We start from the raw sequence: 14,801 nt of genomic DNA, 5'->3' as shown, positions 1-14,801 counted from the left end.
ATTCAAATCAAAACGAGGTAAACATCATTGAATATTATTGATGAAAATTTTCATTTCTTTGAAAGAAAATGATGAAATTATTCAGAAAAGAATCATTGAAGTCAAAAAGTCTAACTAAAAATTCCAACAATGGGGTCGAACAAGAGAAACAGAAAAAAAAGAGAAAAAAACGTAAGTCAATTTTGTTCAAACCAGAAAAACGTGCGAAAGTTTCAAAACATAGTGATAACAGTAGGGACGATATTTCGGAAATATCATTCACCCTAGATGAAGAGAAAACAATTCTTTCTGATGGAAGGAGTGACTTTGATAATGATCGATCTAATGAACCAAGTGACTCGGAAGAATACCTGAACGAAAGTGTAGATACAACTTATTCAAGTAGTATAATGGATGAATTCTTAAAAGACACTTCAGATGAACGCTGTTATAATGATGAAGATTTTTCTACTATTGCTAGGAAAAAGTCTATGTCCCCCTTTGAAATGAAAAATAGTTTTATCTCGGAAGTAGACTCAAGTGACAGTATAGAGTCTACATTGAACGAATTGATACAAAAGTCACAAATTGATGAAGAATCAGATTCAGATAGCACTGATTCAGGCTGTGAAATACATGAATGTGATACAGAGTACATTGTTATATTAAAATATTCCCAAACCATTAAATTATTTGGATTCTGTGATTTGAAAGTTTTGCATGGCAAAATTAATATTTTAGGACACTCGTTGAATACTTCTTCAACAAAGCAGAGTGTTTACTCACCAAAGGGAACAGCATTAGTCACTTTGGAAAATACATCAAATTTTTGTGATGATACACGTAAACTCAAAAATTTGATTTCAAAGTTATCAAAACACCCCATTCTCAAAGATTTGGAGGTGAGGAAAGACAGTAGTATATTATTGTTTTCCAAAAAACATGATACCACTATGAACTTCATAGAAGAACATATTTCACAGTGGATTTCTCCTAAGAAAACAACTTTTCCTTGTCTTGAAATCAACCCTAAAGGTTCCTGGAATGCCATTACTTTACCTACAAAGTGGAATGAAGTTGTGCAGAATGCTACTAGTCAATCTAAGATTTTAGTTTGTGGTGGAAAAGGAGTTGGTAAAAGTACATTTTTAAGGTTTGCAGTGAATTGCTTATTGCAGAAGTATAAAGCTGTTAGGGTTATTGATTTAGACCCTGGACAATCTGAGTTCAGTGTGCCAAGTACTTTGTCCGTAGTAACAGTTACGGAGCCTTTGTTGGGGCCCAATTATACCCATCTAAAAACCGCTGATAGGTAAGTTCTTCTCTTCAGCATGAGATAATCTTGTGAGATATCAAATTGTTTCAGATCGATTTTGAGCAATATAAATGTGGCTCCAGATCCTGATAAATTCATTGAATGCCTAAAAGAGATGGTCAAGGAAGACCTATATGATGAAAACACGCCTACTATAATCAACACAATGGGATTCACAAATGACATAGCCTTTCATTTAATATCTAGTATTGTAGCTTTATTAGAACCTAATCAAATCGTGTACATTGAAAGTAGCAATAGGAAGAAGAATTTCAAGAAAGAAATGACTAAGAAAACCTTAACAGAGCATGTTAAATTCTTCACCCCCGATTTGAAACTCGATTTTAATTTTGAGATTGAAAAAATTCCTTCAGCGACGGATGAAAACGTTGGTTGGAGTTTGCAGCCTCGTCAGACAAGGGAAATGTGCATTTTGGCTTATTTCGGACAGATGATGAAGGAAAATTGTAGTACATTACAAGATTACAAGTTGCCCATGTTTGAGTGAGTTCGGTATATTAGTTTTTTATCCATATCCTTTTCTACAGTTACTCATCAAATGAGGGGTAATAAATTGTGTTTAATTGAAAAATTTTTTTAGGGTTGACTTATTGGATATTTCAATCACAGACAGAAATAATTCAAGCGTTCCGTTAGAAGCTGTGAATGCTAATATCGTTGCATTATGTCGGCTTGTGAATGAAGTCAGTTCTATATTTGAATGCTTCGGATGGGGTAAGTTCTAAAAAAATTGATTTAAAACATAACTGAACCATTTATTTTTCAGGAGTTGTGAGATGTTATAATCCATCCACTAGAAAAGTTATTTTAATCACGCCAACAAATAAAGACGTTTTAGAACAAGTTACCCATCTCGTGGTCGGTTGTTTAACCCTTCCACCGTCAATTTATATGAATCAAGAGGGTGTAGTTGGCCACATACCTTACATTATGGCATCAGATCTGAAAGGTTTCGATCAGATGTCTAAGAGGTCTCGTATCCCGTTTGATGCAGAGAAAAAGTGATGATAGTGTGTATATTCACGTTTTATTTGATTCAAATTGTGTTTATATAATTTTAACTTTGAATTGTCGACTATTAAAATCAGTTTTTAACTCGTCTTCTCACTACTGGTGTAAATTTTTTCAACTGCGGTTGATGCTTAGTCGTTTGTTAACATCTAGAAACAGACAAAATTTTTGGGGTCTGAATGAAAGTTTTCATACTCTGGGTCGAAGTGAGTGTATTAAATCTACTGATCTACTTCAAAGGTACTTTTGATCTTGTTTTATTGGGAAGTATTGGTACAAGTTCAATCAGTATTTGGCTTCGAAAGATTCACAAACTTAGCTTTATATGTATTAGGTACGAATGGAAAAATTTACAAAACGACATTTTCTTAAGTAACATAACAACATCTAGTAGTACTTACAAATTTACAACTGAAACATCTACTGAATATATTAATGTAATATGTAAATAAAATACTTTTTCATTTCCAATAAATATTTTCCTCATAATTTGAGGATTATTTGGAAGCTAAAACTATTTACAGACATTTTTTAATACTTGGAAGCATTTGTGAGGCATGTTTTATACATTTGAGTAGAGTATAAACAGGAAAAAAGAAATCCATTTCATGAAATTAAACTTGCTGCAGAATTTAATAACTACCTCCACTTTTTGGATCTTATTCAAATAAAATACACACTCTGAAATAATGAATAATCAAATATTGAATAACAGAAATAAAATTTCTATTGAAGAACTGGTGCTGACGATTAAAGAAAAAAATAATATAATAACCTAGTAAAACTCTTTCTTCTGTAAAAATAAACTTTGGTCCTAAGAAGTCTTAACCTAAAAGATCATTTTGGAATGAGTATAACCCGAATACTGTACACAAACGTATAAAACAACTTTAAAAACATTAGGCACAATTCTTCAGTCTGTGTTCATATTAAGTATTGACTGCGTATCTAAAGCATCTGAATTAATAAGTAGCGCATTGTTGATGGTCATCTCCTTTGCATTGTGACTAAAAGGGTAAAAGCTGTTAACCGTACTCAGCAGTTTGAAGTATTCTTCCCTATTTCTGAGGTGTATTCCGTTCTCTTTTCCCTCCGTCTTCTCCTTCAACTCCCACACTTCGGAAACAATAATCCTCGTCCACAGGTCGATCTGGGGACGTCCCCCACAACGTATTTCAAGGTCAGGAAGCCAGCGGAAGTAACATTGAGACCATATGCCGAGACTGGAAATTCCAGTCTGCGGAGTTAGTTTTTCAGTGAATGTGTCCAGGTAGAGGGGGTTGCAGAAAAAGGCTATATCTCTCTCTCCAAACTGTTTGTGCCAATCCCAAACGCTCCTTAATACCAGCTTGTCCTGGCCCTTAGAAAGCATTTGAAAACGTTAAGCATTTAACAATCTATCAATTGAGTACTTAACAATCATTGAAAAATTTATGGTTATGAAATTTGACAGGTGACATTCAGTATGTCACATATAAAACGTCAAACATCAAAATTTCCACTTATTATCTGTGACTCACCTGCTCCGCAACCACCCTATCGTGCTCGCAGTTGAAGAGAAAGGTGTCAAAGATGGAGATACCCACCGAGTCCCACAGGGTGGTCAGATAGGTCTCGCTGAACTTGAAAGCGACCGGAAATTGCTGCAACAACTGCCAGACGCAATCTAAGAAAAGCAGGAAAAAAGGGCAGAATTCCACCTCTTTATCGAGAATGTGACCCATGCGAAATGCGAACTGATGGCCCATAGCGACCCACTCTTTTTGAATCAGCGACTGAAAGCCATATTTTGATCGGAAATAGGGGTCTAGGATGATTTGGACCAGGCTCGATATCACACAATTCATATCAGTGCCATTTCCTTGAAAAAAAGAAAAAAAATCAATCCTTTTCCATTTATTGAAGGTGATGCTCACCTTCTTGCAAAACCACGGTGGAATTATGAACACTCAACTGTTCAGCTGCCTCTACCGCCTTTCCTAAACAAACAGACACATGTGCCAGCCACCGTGAGCTGTCTAGGAGTCCGTAAAATTTGAAATCTTGCTGCTTGAACTGTCTGGTGCTGTCAGGTACACACAAGTCGCGTAACTTCAGATAGCTGACGTGGATGTCTTTGGGGGATGGGCATTCTTTGCCGAGATCGATAAGATAAGGAGCTTTTTTATCCGGATGACTTCTTCTTATATGTTCAAGTAGTGTGTTTTCTTGGGTACGATCTGTTATGGTTGGGAGCAAATCTGCCATTCTGACTAGAGCTGCTCCAAAAGGAGTGCCCCATACCTGCATGAAAATCATCTTCAGGCTAGATTTTTAAATTGTCTTGATGAAAACCATCAACATCTTAATTTTCATTACATTGCGGCATTAAAAACTAACAATGTTAGATAAAAAAGGTGATAAAATCCGTTAGAATCATAAAAAAACGTTAAACCTTGAAAAATGCGAAAATAATTGATCATTTTCAATCGTGAATGCCCAATCGAATGTTACGCTCGTGCCTGTCCGTTTGAAAGCGTCATCATCGCCGATAGCCGTGAAGTTAGCGCAACCCCGTAAATTCTATGGTTTCATCTGATGACATGAATTCTGAATATTGGCAATATTGCCTATTTTCTCGAATTTTTTTCGAATAATCCTGTTCATAATTACTCAAAAACTAAAAGTTTAGTTAGCACAGACATTCATTGACTTGCGAAATATGATAAAAAAATAACTCTGTACCCGACTCGTGAAAATTGCTCACAAAAAAATATGAAGACACTTTTTCTGATTTTAGGCTATCTTTTGTATTCATTGCAGATTGTGAAATAACATTAGAAATAAATTCTTTGCCCTCCTAACTACATCTGCCATCAAACAAATATTTTCAGGTTAATTCGACAGCCCCTTATGATTTTGTCACAAGACCCGTTTTTTATAATTTTTCAATACCAAAATTTTCCAAGCATACATCCATTTCTGAGACTTTTCATATCACTCACCCAAACAGGACCACACCTATTCCTAAAATGTTCCACAGCCTGCGTTAAAGTTGAGTCAGTCAAAGACTGAGGTACAATTAACGACTCTACCAGCATATGAGATGTTCTAAAATTTTGATTGACATCCGATAATCTCCAATTTTTACATTTTGTTCGGTTATACTCTGCCCTCCAATCTTCTTTTGTTCGAAACAGCTTGGCTTCTCTAGATATGCATTTCATACTTGGAAGATCACTACAAAAAAATCTTCAATACATGACAAATGAGATGCTGGCAAGGCTTACCTATATTCGTAAGCAAATAATAAACTATGTCTTTTAGGGTAACAATGATGCAACAAGACATTTGCTACATTCTTCCCACCATCTTTAGCTGCACTTTTGAAGCTGAATTCAAACGTTCTCATATTCTGTAATGAGTATTAGTTAATTACTAGTAACCAACATCTTATAACACTTACTTTACAAACTATCAATAATTCCTTGACTTTCCCTGATACACTTTGTCCAGGTATTAATTTCCTTTTCGTTTTTTCACCAATTTGATAAATAGTATCAATGGAGGATAAACACACATCATTCAGTCCCAACAAATTGTTGTGCTGTATGTAACCTCTCCAATCAGATTCCTCCTCGGCACAAGCAAATGAAAGTTTGAATGTCGTGATTGTTAGTACACCGGATGTAAATTTTTTTTTGTCACTCAGTGGGCCATACATCAGTACATTTTCAACTTCGCAAACTATAGTTTCTCCTGGAAATAATCACTGGTAACAATAAGTACAGGGAAATCAATTCAAAGAACCTACCATTGAGAAGTTTTGTTCGTTGGTCATCATTTAGAGATATTGACTGAAAAAATTAGATAGTTTTATGAATTTGGAAAAGTGTAAAGGAATGAAATAATTACCTCAAGTCCACCTTCATCAATATAACTTTTAAAGCCCGAGTCTTTAGCCTCCCCCATCATCGTTACTCAAATATCTGTATACCGGATAAAATTATTAGGATATTTTTTTCATATTCAAATTAATCAGCCCATCTCATCGAAATCCTTTCGATAGTTTCCTGGAATATTTTTAAAAATAGGGATTAGTAATTCCACAATTAATTGCACAAAAAATATAGGTTATGAATATCTATGACTTAAAGGAAATTCTCTGTTTCTTGTTTAGTTGGGGTTTTCATGAACCTCAGCAGCACTTTCGTTTTTCCTGTTGGTGTTTATGTACTGATTCTAAAGAACTTATTTTTCATCAGCTGTTACAAGGGGGTGTAACTCAGTGGTAGAGTGTCTGCTTCGCATGCTGAAAGTCCTGGGTTCAAATCCCAGCTCCTCCAAGAAACTCTTTTTATATTCTTCACTACGCTGTTTCATTTTAAATCAATATATATTTACAATTAATGATGTCAGGAATGGATATTTATATGTTTTTTTTCCAACAAATTTTGCATTATCACGGCAGCTATAATAAGGAGTATATTTTTGTTGAGAAAATAGCACCGGTAACAGTCAGGGGTGAGTAGTACCGACTCAACTTATCGATAGCTGAGAGTAGCGTTTTTGGCCTCGGTATTTATGAAATTCATTTACTAATGGTTTTGCAAGGCAAATCGACCCGAAAGATTGTATCTCCTAGCCTGCTAGTTTATATTTCTAGCGGGAGAAAGATTTAGTGATCATATACTGTTTGCTTAGTTCATTCAACAGAACAAGAATACCGAAAATGTAAGGAAATTACAACAAGTAGTAATAAAAAATATATTTCCATAAATAAATAGGCTTATAAAGTTTTACATAAATAAATAACAACCTTCAAAAACAATAACATGAAAGGGTTCATTCGAATTCAAAGAAAGAGATCAGATTATCAGAAATATTGTTCCAAGAAACAATATTATGGACCTTATGACCACCACAGAGGTCGAAGAATCTGCAAAAGAAAAATAATATAGCAAGTTAAATAATTTGAAGAAAGATAAAAAAAGTGAGGGAACATGAATTTTCCTTTACTCACTTATACAGAATCCACCTTCTTCTAAATATGGGGATTTACATTTGCAGACACCCACTAAGCATTCTAGTCTACTCGGACCAGTACCAGGTTGATGGCAGTCTCTGTGTTCTCCGCACTGTTCATTGAGAACTGAAAAAAAATCAACTTGATCTGAAAAATGGTAAAAAAGGTTCTTCATAGAAATCCACCTATAAATACTGGAAGGTTCATTTCCTGCAATATTTCTTGTTCAATGAATTACAACTGATTATACCAAATACTTATTATTAAAGAAAATATTGTGACATTTAAAATAAGACACTGTTCTTAGACGGGAAGAATAAAAATCAGATACTCTATGCGTCATTCAAACCAACATTGGATTCTGCTTCATGATCCATATTTCAACATAATCCAATCTAATATAAATTATTCATTATGTTCGTCATCGAATATGAAAATAATATTTCGGATCATATTACGATCCATTTTCAGGCAACGCAATAATTTTTGAAACGTTGAACTTTCGCACATAATTTGGCCAACATTCTATGACGTTATCAATGATCGAATCACAGACGCCCGCGTCGATTTATAAATTATTAATCACCCTATATCCTGTTGATCGTTTTCACGTAGTTCAAGGTGAAAATTTGTCGCAGTCCGTCTTACGATTAATTAAAATTCTCTGGGTGCATTTTTTGAGGCGCCTCGGGAGTCCGCAGATGAAGAGATATATTCATACTTTCAATTATAATAATCGTGAAACGCACAATACGACCCGCGACACAGACCACTAGACCAGTCGTACTCGTACAGGGACGTCCATTCAGATGCTAATTCGTCGATGATGTTATGCCCTCACACTAGACTACTAGACGATATCATTTCAGATAATGCGTTCTTTCCACCGTGCAAACGCATTAAATCCTCTCCGATGGAATTTATCCAGGGATTTATGACAGGGGCGGTTAATTTACGAAGGTTTAAATTCATATTTTTTCGTCTGAAAGAAGCGATGTCATTCCTTCCAAGGAGTGGTTGACGGAAGGTTTTCTCCACTTCATTTCACAAAAACTCATAGAATACCTAATGAAAAATCATTGTCTTCGTGAGACCACAGAATTATAATTCCTTATTTCTATGCATGAACAGAGAAAATCCTCATTAGTTATAAGGGTTCATAGAATTTTTTTTCAATTTTGAATACTTACGTATATCGTGAACGCACTGATTTATGGAAGCCTTGAAATGAAAAACTTCTTTACATTTGCACGAACCATATGAGCATTCCGATCCCTCGCCAAGTTGAGCTTTGCATTGCAAATCGGCATCACAAGTGAAATTGATACCGTTGGCTTTAATCAAACAAACCGTGCCGTTTGATACGTAGTTTTCCCTACATTGGCACTTGGTTTTCACACAGGTGGCATGCGGGGTCATAGAACATTCTTCTATCAACTGACAAGTTTCGCCCAGACCTGAAAATAAGAGAAGAGTATACCAGACTGAACCATGAAGAACCCCACTGTTCTGGAAAACCGATATAAAAAATAACTGAGCTTCAATTCCGACAATAGGGTTCCTCATATAAGATTTTTAATATAATATAACGTTCTTTGTTCGGAATGGGTGAGATAAACACGTGTTTGTTGCCTGCGGTAGGGTAATAATTAGAGTAGTTAAGAGTGCCATAACGAGGGATATAATTAAAAGGAACAGCCTACATCGCAAGTGATATAATAGGCAGTTCTAGGAACATGAATTATGATCAAGAAATTTTCCTTAATCCCTCCAAGAGGGAGCGCCATCATGATGTTCATAGGTTTGACTTTTCTTCGTTAGCGTCTCTTCAACACTATATATAGTATAGTTGAATGCTCAAAATTTTATTCAAAAGATCTTTATGGATAGCCAACTGTCACTGTTTCGATTTATTTCTATGCGAATTCCCTCCATTCTATGTGTACTATGCTTTATTTTCATTAGAGCACGCCACTGCCTTGAAATCTAGTTGTATAACAATACGAGACAGACATGCTGTATGACACAGGGTTTTCTCACATCACAGATCAAAATCAAGCCCTGCGGGGCACAAAGACGCCTTGTTTAGAAAAAAGGGCCAACAATCAGAATCGTAAAATATGGAAAACAGTCATCGAAGACATTTAAAGATGGTGTTTACGACCGGAACGAACACTGACAATTCTGTAATCGAAACTGTTATGATTATTTTTTTATCGACCCATGTGTAGTTCGACCCCTCGACCCTAAGATGAATGCCTCTATGGTTGGAAATCGAGCGCGCATCAGGAAAACGAAAAGGGGTTTGACACGTTTCGACTGGTGTATGTTTTCATTTCTATGATATCATCACAGAACAATCAATTATGTGTGTTAGGTGGTTTCGGGATATTTTAATTAGTAGAAACTTGATATGAAGAGCGTTCTCTTTATCGATCAAATAGAAAAGGTCTAATTGCAAGTCATTCTGAATGACAGGTACTTCGGTCCTAAAAATCCGAGAAAATGGGGGTGGTCCGCTAGACTGAATTGATAAAGCGATCTGGACCAGTCCTTTACTGACGGTCAAAGTAGTAAAGTACGAGGTGAGGTCAGAAAGTATCTTGGTCAAGACCACGCCAGATAGGCGTGTGGTTTCGTGCCAGGTCAAATTTAACAGTCCATCACTGTCAAACTTGTTGATTGGCTCCTTATTGTTCGGTTATGGACGAAAATAATAAAACTTTTTAGTTTGAAATTTATTTTATGAGCCATTTCGAAGTTACTTTGGTGAACGTAAAATAAATATCAGATTCTGGAACAGATACTAGTTTGAAATATATCATGGGTTTTCCGGGAAAATATTTGGATTTTTATGAGGACCAGTTAACATTAACGCGTTTTTGGACGATGGAAACCGTAGACCCAATGATGTGGGACATAGACTAATAATAAGTTTATCACTCTATGATATAGACCATAACCATAGATACTATTAACTCGTTTGGTATTTCTATGCTATTAATATGACAAGTTTGTTCCATAGATGGTTTGTTTGGCAGAAAACGCAAACTGTCAAAATTGCATAGCCCATTTGCAAACGATCTTTTTTCGTTTCGTATCCAAACATGATACTTACCAACGTTCTTGTAGCAGGAACCGTTGAATTCGTGCATGTGAGGTTGACAGACACATTTATCCTTGTGACAACCAGTTGATGGTATTCCCGAATAGCACTGAGCGCTCTCCTCGCAATCGTCACCCAAACGGGTGGCGGCTGGAAAAAAATTACTGCGATTAATTTTAATCTACCGTTCGGCCCTCCCTCAATCGATCAATGTACAGTTTGTGTCACGCTGGATGATATTCCGAATAAGGGAATGTTGATATTGTTTTCCCATGTGGGCGGAGATGTCGCTATTATGACATCTGTTAGGATGACAGAGGGATCGCCAGTGTTGAAAATTCGGAATGGGGAAAAAATTTCCAGGCATATTTCCAGGAACTGACCTTGGAATATTCGGAACACAGACTTATTATTGGTCTATGTACAGAACATAGACATAAATGTCTAAATGTCTATGGCACAGAATCATGGTTCGAATATCCTTTTTTATGAACATGAGTAGCATAGAAAAAATTAATTATATACCGTGAACTTGCAACTACGAGGGGCGACAAAAAATAGAATTTCCTCTGGCTAAAATCGAATTCAGTCACGGTTGAAATATTGAAATAACACAAGGTTTGTCATATTTATATCATTATATCTCTTTTATTCACACTGAAGATCAATTATTGCTGAACTATTGTACGAAAAACTTCCGTTTTCGATCCCAAGAAACACAGATCGATAAGCGGAAAAAAGTGTAAAAAAATACATGATACCTACTTCTCAAACATTTCATCTTGTTTTCCGACGGCAGATAACCATCTTCGCAAACGCATGTATTATTTTTGCCGCAAAAGGCAGAATCCAGATTACACTCGTTGGTTGATTGACAGCTTTCCCCTATTTTGTTTACCAGCGTACTATCCTGGTTGAGTTTACAGCTGAACGTTGAATTGTTGCATTTGCAAAAACCGTCCAAGCAGAATCCATTGTAATGCGTGCAGTCTCCGTCCATTTTACAAGGAATAAGGTCTGAAAAATACAAAGAACAAATTGAGAATTTAACAGTCGCTTGATTTTTTTGCGAAGGTTATTTGTCAAAGGACATAATAATGTATACATACCGTGAAAAGAAAGTCAAACTTAAATTATGTACTCAATAACAATTGAGCATATAACCGTTATAAGCTGTATAAAGGATGAAAATTTTATGCAGAGGTAATTTATTTACAAAGTCTAGGGGATAAGCCAATTTCCAACTTTATTGCAAATTGAAATTAATTCATTTTTTGAGATCCTTCTGTTTCAAAATGTAGACTGTGAAAATTTCAGTAGCTCCCAGCTTCTGCCAACAATAACTTCTTTAGGATTGGAAATTGGAAGAAAAAAAACTACGGAATAATAAATTTGGCACAAATATCGTCTTTGGCTCGTACAAATATTTCAACAGTAGATTCTTGAGGTTAAAAGAAACACTTTTTTTCTTTACCTTTTTTTCCAAATCGGCTCGGTTTCAAAGATACAGGCTGTTGAAAAACCATAAAAATTTCATTTTGGTTCTATCTCAGAAACGGTTTTACTGAATGAAATGACTTTCGGAATATAGTTTTTCATTTATTTGATGAAGCTTTTTCGAATACAAGATATCACCCACGTCTTCCAATTTTCTCATTATGGCCATTGCGTAACATAAAATTACCAAAATTCAAAGAACCCAACTCTTGAAACTAAGTTGGACGCTATTTAATGATTACTTGAACGATTTGTAAAATAAAAGTATTCCTCATATTTTCTCGTATAATGCGCCGTTTTCGAGTTATTTGATGTTAAAAAATTAAAATGTATCTGTGAAATTTGAAAAATTGGGTACTTTGGCTGAATACAACTCTGTTTAAAAGATCCACAGATGTGCATAGTGTCATAGATTCAGCTAGTAATACTGAAGGTGATTTTGTTATTCCAGGGGTGGCACAGCTCATTATGAAAATTTAAAATGGCTATATCTTTTCATCAGGGCCGAATAGGAAAAAATGTTATAGGAAAAAAGTGTTTCTTTTGACCTCAGGAATAATACTGTTAGAATATCTGTACGAGTCACCATGGATAATTTATCCAGTTCTTCATTATTGGAAGAATCGAAGAGGTTAAAGTCTCCAAAACAAAAAACCGTTTATCAACGGGAAGATTATAAAAAATAACAAACAGACCTACCATAGTTGTGTGTCGTTATGACGGCGGAAACGACGAAGAAACTCACAAAAGTGCTCACGACACCGATTTCCAAAAACATCCTGACCACCTTGTCCGTTTTTCCTCGTTTCGTCGTGTTCTCAGGCTGCTTCTTCCGACCACCGAAATGATAAAGTATCGCTCCACGGTCCCGCAAAAAAATTCGCGATATCCCCCTTCTTGTCTCCTTCGCAAAAACCGACCGATAAACGTGCCGATAAACAGATCAGATGTGGCCGAAGATGCGTGCTCGATTTCACGGGCATCGTAGTTTTCCCGATGAGTAGTTCCATGAAAATTCGATCGGATCACGATTGCAACTGGCCAGATAACATGTTACGTAGTTTTCCCGCTGTATCACACACGGGTCTGATAAGGGGATTTCCGGATTATAGGGAGAGCCTGATTACCCAAGACCCCAGAAAAATAGTGGGTTTTAATTGAACGTATTTTTAAAACGAAATAAATAAAACACATTAAAACAACCTACCGATAGATACAACGAGAACTTATCCGACCACCCCTGTAAGTTCTTCTGATGCATAGAAAATAAATCAAATTGTCTGTGGGGAAACCAAGTTCCATACTTTTACCGTGCAGTTCCGAAATTAGCCGCATCATATGAAGTTCACAATGGCAAGGCTGTGAAAACAAAGCTCATTTACAAAGTATAATGCCAAAACAAAATAACACACGTGAAAAGTTCCACCTGTCAATCGAACTTACGCCACAACTTTTGGACACCACAGATTTCATTGAAAACTATCTATCTATACGTGTCTGTGGATAAGTATCATAGATAAGATGAAAATTTCAGATAATAGATCTGTGCAGCTTGAACGGATACGTACAGGAAAAGTGTCCTTATGTACATCGTGCGAAACGTGGCTAAAGAACATTGATTGAGGAGCTGATGAAGCATTAGCACACATTGAATTTAGAATGAGAGAAATTGAAAGTCTGTTCGAGAAAACTTTTTACCGGTCAGGACTACGATGATACAAAGTGCTATCAACATTATTCCATGCGAGGTGGATGGAAACTAGGACGATTTTGAACTTGGAGCATGAGCTCGCGTGCGAAAATGTCCTTTTCAGTGGCGTAACATTAAATATCATAAGAAGCACCATTATCAGAGAGTTAGCAATAACACAACTTCTCTATTACCATAAAGTAAGAAGCATGACTTCGACGCCAGATGAAAGGGAAGACAACTCACAACTCGAATACGGATTTCACACTCCTAAACCTTATGGCCATATTTATCGGCATTTGAAAAGGGCTCTAATTGATGAACATCCTCTGGGAGATCATTACGGAATAGTAAACATTCTTAAGAGAAGATTATATTTCGCCTTTTCCTAATCTGAACCATCGACTCCGTATAATTTCACTTGACAAATTGTTTAACCTTCCGCGGCCTCATTTCACAGCTTTCTGTGACACCTTATAAATGAGGTGTCTTGTGGGGGATTATCTGGCCCCCAGCGTACGGCGCCAGTGTTCCAGCCCCCTGTTAATCCATTAGGGTTTTGCTGGAATTAAAACCAATAAAGATCAAGCGTCCTAAATAGGACAAAGAGGTTCTTTTTCAGTCGTGTAAGGATCGATATTTTGGGAATTTATGAAGGATTCTACATATCTGCATATCGTGAGATAACGAACTCGCGTGCAAAGAATCGGTACAAGTTATGTACACACGCCTATTGAAGTTTGTCCTGTGGCTCTAGAGAGCAATACACTTCGAACTTTTAGGATGGATAAAGGTTTTTGTATCAGACAGAAGTCCCGCGTGTTTTTACCAACTAAATTGTGTAGGGGTTCAAAAATGATCAAACCATTCCCGAATCAATAATAGGGGCTCTTTTCTTGTTCTAATTGACGATATAAGGAACTCTATGGATCAACATGCATAGAAACATAGACATAGAGACTCTCTATGTCTATGCATAGAAATGATTAAATCTATGCACTTTCGTTTCATGATAGGTCTATGCATTCACACTCGAGGATTCTATGTATTTTCGAAACATAAAGGACACAGAGTGGATTCACTAGTGTCAATTTCTTCTGATAACGGAACAGCCTAAGCAGAAAATGGCAATAAACTTTCATAGATAATGCTAAAAATCAAGGAATGATTACTTCAG

At 36.1% G+C, this 14,801-nt stretch overlaps 3 protein-coding genes and 1 non-coding gene across 5 annotated transcripts; 2 read left to right on the top strand and 2 right to left on the bottom strand.

Annotated features, from left to right (window-relative positions):
* The first annotated feature begins 23 nt into the window (after positions 1–23).
* Positions 24–2,410, top strand: LOC123315069 (polynucleotide 5'-hydroxyl-kinase NOL9). Its single transcript, XM_044900625.1, has 4 exons — positions 24–1,291; positions 1,346–1,798; positions 1,896–2,029; positions 2,082–2,410. The coding sequence occupies exons 1-4, from the start codon at positions 69–71 to the stop codon at positions 2,318–2,320; spliced, it is 2,049 nt and encodes a 682-aa protein (XP_044756560.1). The 5' UTR covers positions 24–68; the 3' UTR covers positions 2,321–2,410.
* Positions 2,411–2,567: 157 nt separating this feature from the next.
* On the bottom strand, positions 2,568–6,475 carry LOC123315071 (myotubularin-related protein 10-B). 2 transcript variants are annotated; one of them, XM_044900626.1, is made up of 8 exons: positions 6,221–6,475; positions 6,120–6,162; positions 5,772–6,064; positions 5,596–5,720; positions 5,311–5,557; positions 4,243–4,609; positions 3,847–4,187; positions 2,568–3,686 (listed from the first exon to the last, which is right to left on the bottom strand). In XM_044900626.1, the coding sequence occupies exons 1-8, from the start codon at positions 6,278–6,280 to the stop codon at positions 3,240–3,242; spliced, it is 1,923 nt and encodes a 640-aa protein (XP_044756561.1). In that variant the 5' UTR covers positions 6,281–6,475; the 3' UTR covers positions 2,568–3,239. The 2 variants fall into 2 exon arrangements, with proteins under 2 accessions (XP_044756561.1, XP_044756562.1); XM_044900627.1 differs by having other exon boundaries at positions 5,311–5,545; positions 6,221–6,474.
* Positions 6,476–6,579: 104 nt separating this feature from the next.
* Trnaa-cgc lies at positions 6,580–6,651 on the top strand. The gene has a single exon. It is a non-coding gene; the product is annotated as a tRNA-Ala (tRNA).
* Positions 6,652–7,058: 407 nt separating this feature from the next.
* LOC123315591 (prion-like-(Q/N-rich) domain-bearing protein 25) lies at positions 7,059–12,997 on the bottom strand. The gene is made up of 6 exons (XM_044901347.1): positions 12,634–12,997; positions 11,203–11,454; positions 10,450–10,587; positions 8,522–8,788; positions 7,329–7,457; positions 7,059–7,244 (listed from the first exon to the last, which is right to left on the bottom strand). Exons 1-6 carry the CDS (start codon positions 12,710–12,712, stop codon positions 7,174–7,176), a joined length of 936 nt encoding a protein of 311 aa, XP_044757282.1. The 5' UTR covers positions 12,713–12,997; the 3' UTR covers positions 7,059–7,173.
* Positions 12,998–14,801: the final 1,804 nt, after the last annotated feature.

This window comes from Coccinella septempunctata, chromosome 6, assembly GCF_907165205.1.
Source record: "Coccinella septempunctata chromosome 6, icCocSept1.1, whole genome shotgun sequence".
In the NCBI taxonomy this organism is placed as follows: domain Eukaryota; kingdom Metazoa; phylum Arthropoda; class Insecta; order Coleoptera; family Coccinellidae; genus Coccinella; species Coccinella septempunctata.
The sequence above is the reverse complement of the archived record's forward strand: the minus strand, read 5'-3'. Positions and strand labels throughout refer to the sequence as shown.

Excerpts from the sequence above, each read along its gene's own strand:
- LOC123315069 (XM_044900625.1), top strand. The coding sequence starts at position 69 with ATGATGAAATTATTCAGAAAAGAATCATTGAAGTCAAAAAGTCTAACT. Across the intron at positions 1,292-1,345 it reads CATCTAAAAACCGCTGATAG|ATCGATTTTGAGCAATATAA; the intron begins GTAAGTTCTTCT and ends AAATTGTTTCAG. Across the intron at positions 1,799-1,895 it reads TACAAGTTGCCCATGTTTGA|GGTTGACTTATTGGATATTT; the intron begins GTGAGTTCGGTA and ends AAATTTTTTTAG.
- LOC123315071 (XM_044900626.1), bottom strand. The coding sequence starts at position 6,280 with ATGATGGGGGAGGCTAAAGACTCGGGCTTTAAAAGTTATATTGATGAA. Across the intron at positions 6,163-6,220 it reads TTGATGAAGGTGGACTTGAG|TCAATATCTCTAAATGATGA; the intron begins GTAATTATTTCA and ends TAATTTTTTCAG. Across the intron at positions 5,558-5,595 it reads TTATTTGCTTACGAATATAG|ATTTTTTTGTAGTGATCTTC; the intron begins GTAAGCCTTGCC and ends CATGTATTGAAG.
- LOC123315591 (XM_044901347.1), bottom strand. The coding sequence starts at position 12,712 with ATGTTTTTGGAAATCGGTGTCGTGAGCACTTTTGTGAGTTTCTTCGTC. Across the intron at positions 8,789-10,449 it reads TTCCTGCTACAAGAACGTTG|GTCTGGGCGAAACTTGTCAG; the intron begins GTAAGTATCATG and ends TCTTATTTTCAG. Across the intron at positions 7,245-7,328 it reads AGAAGGTGGATTCTGTATAA|ATTCTTCGACCTCTGTGGTG; the intron begins GTGAGTAAAGGA and ends TTTCTTTTGCAG.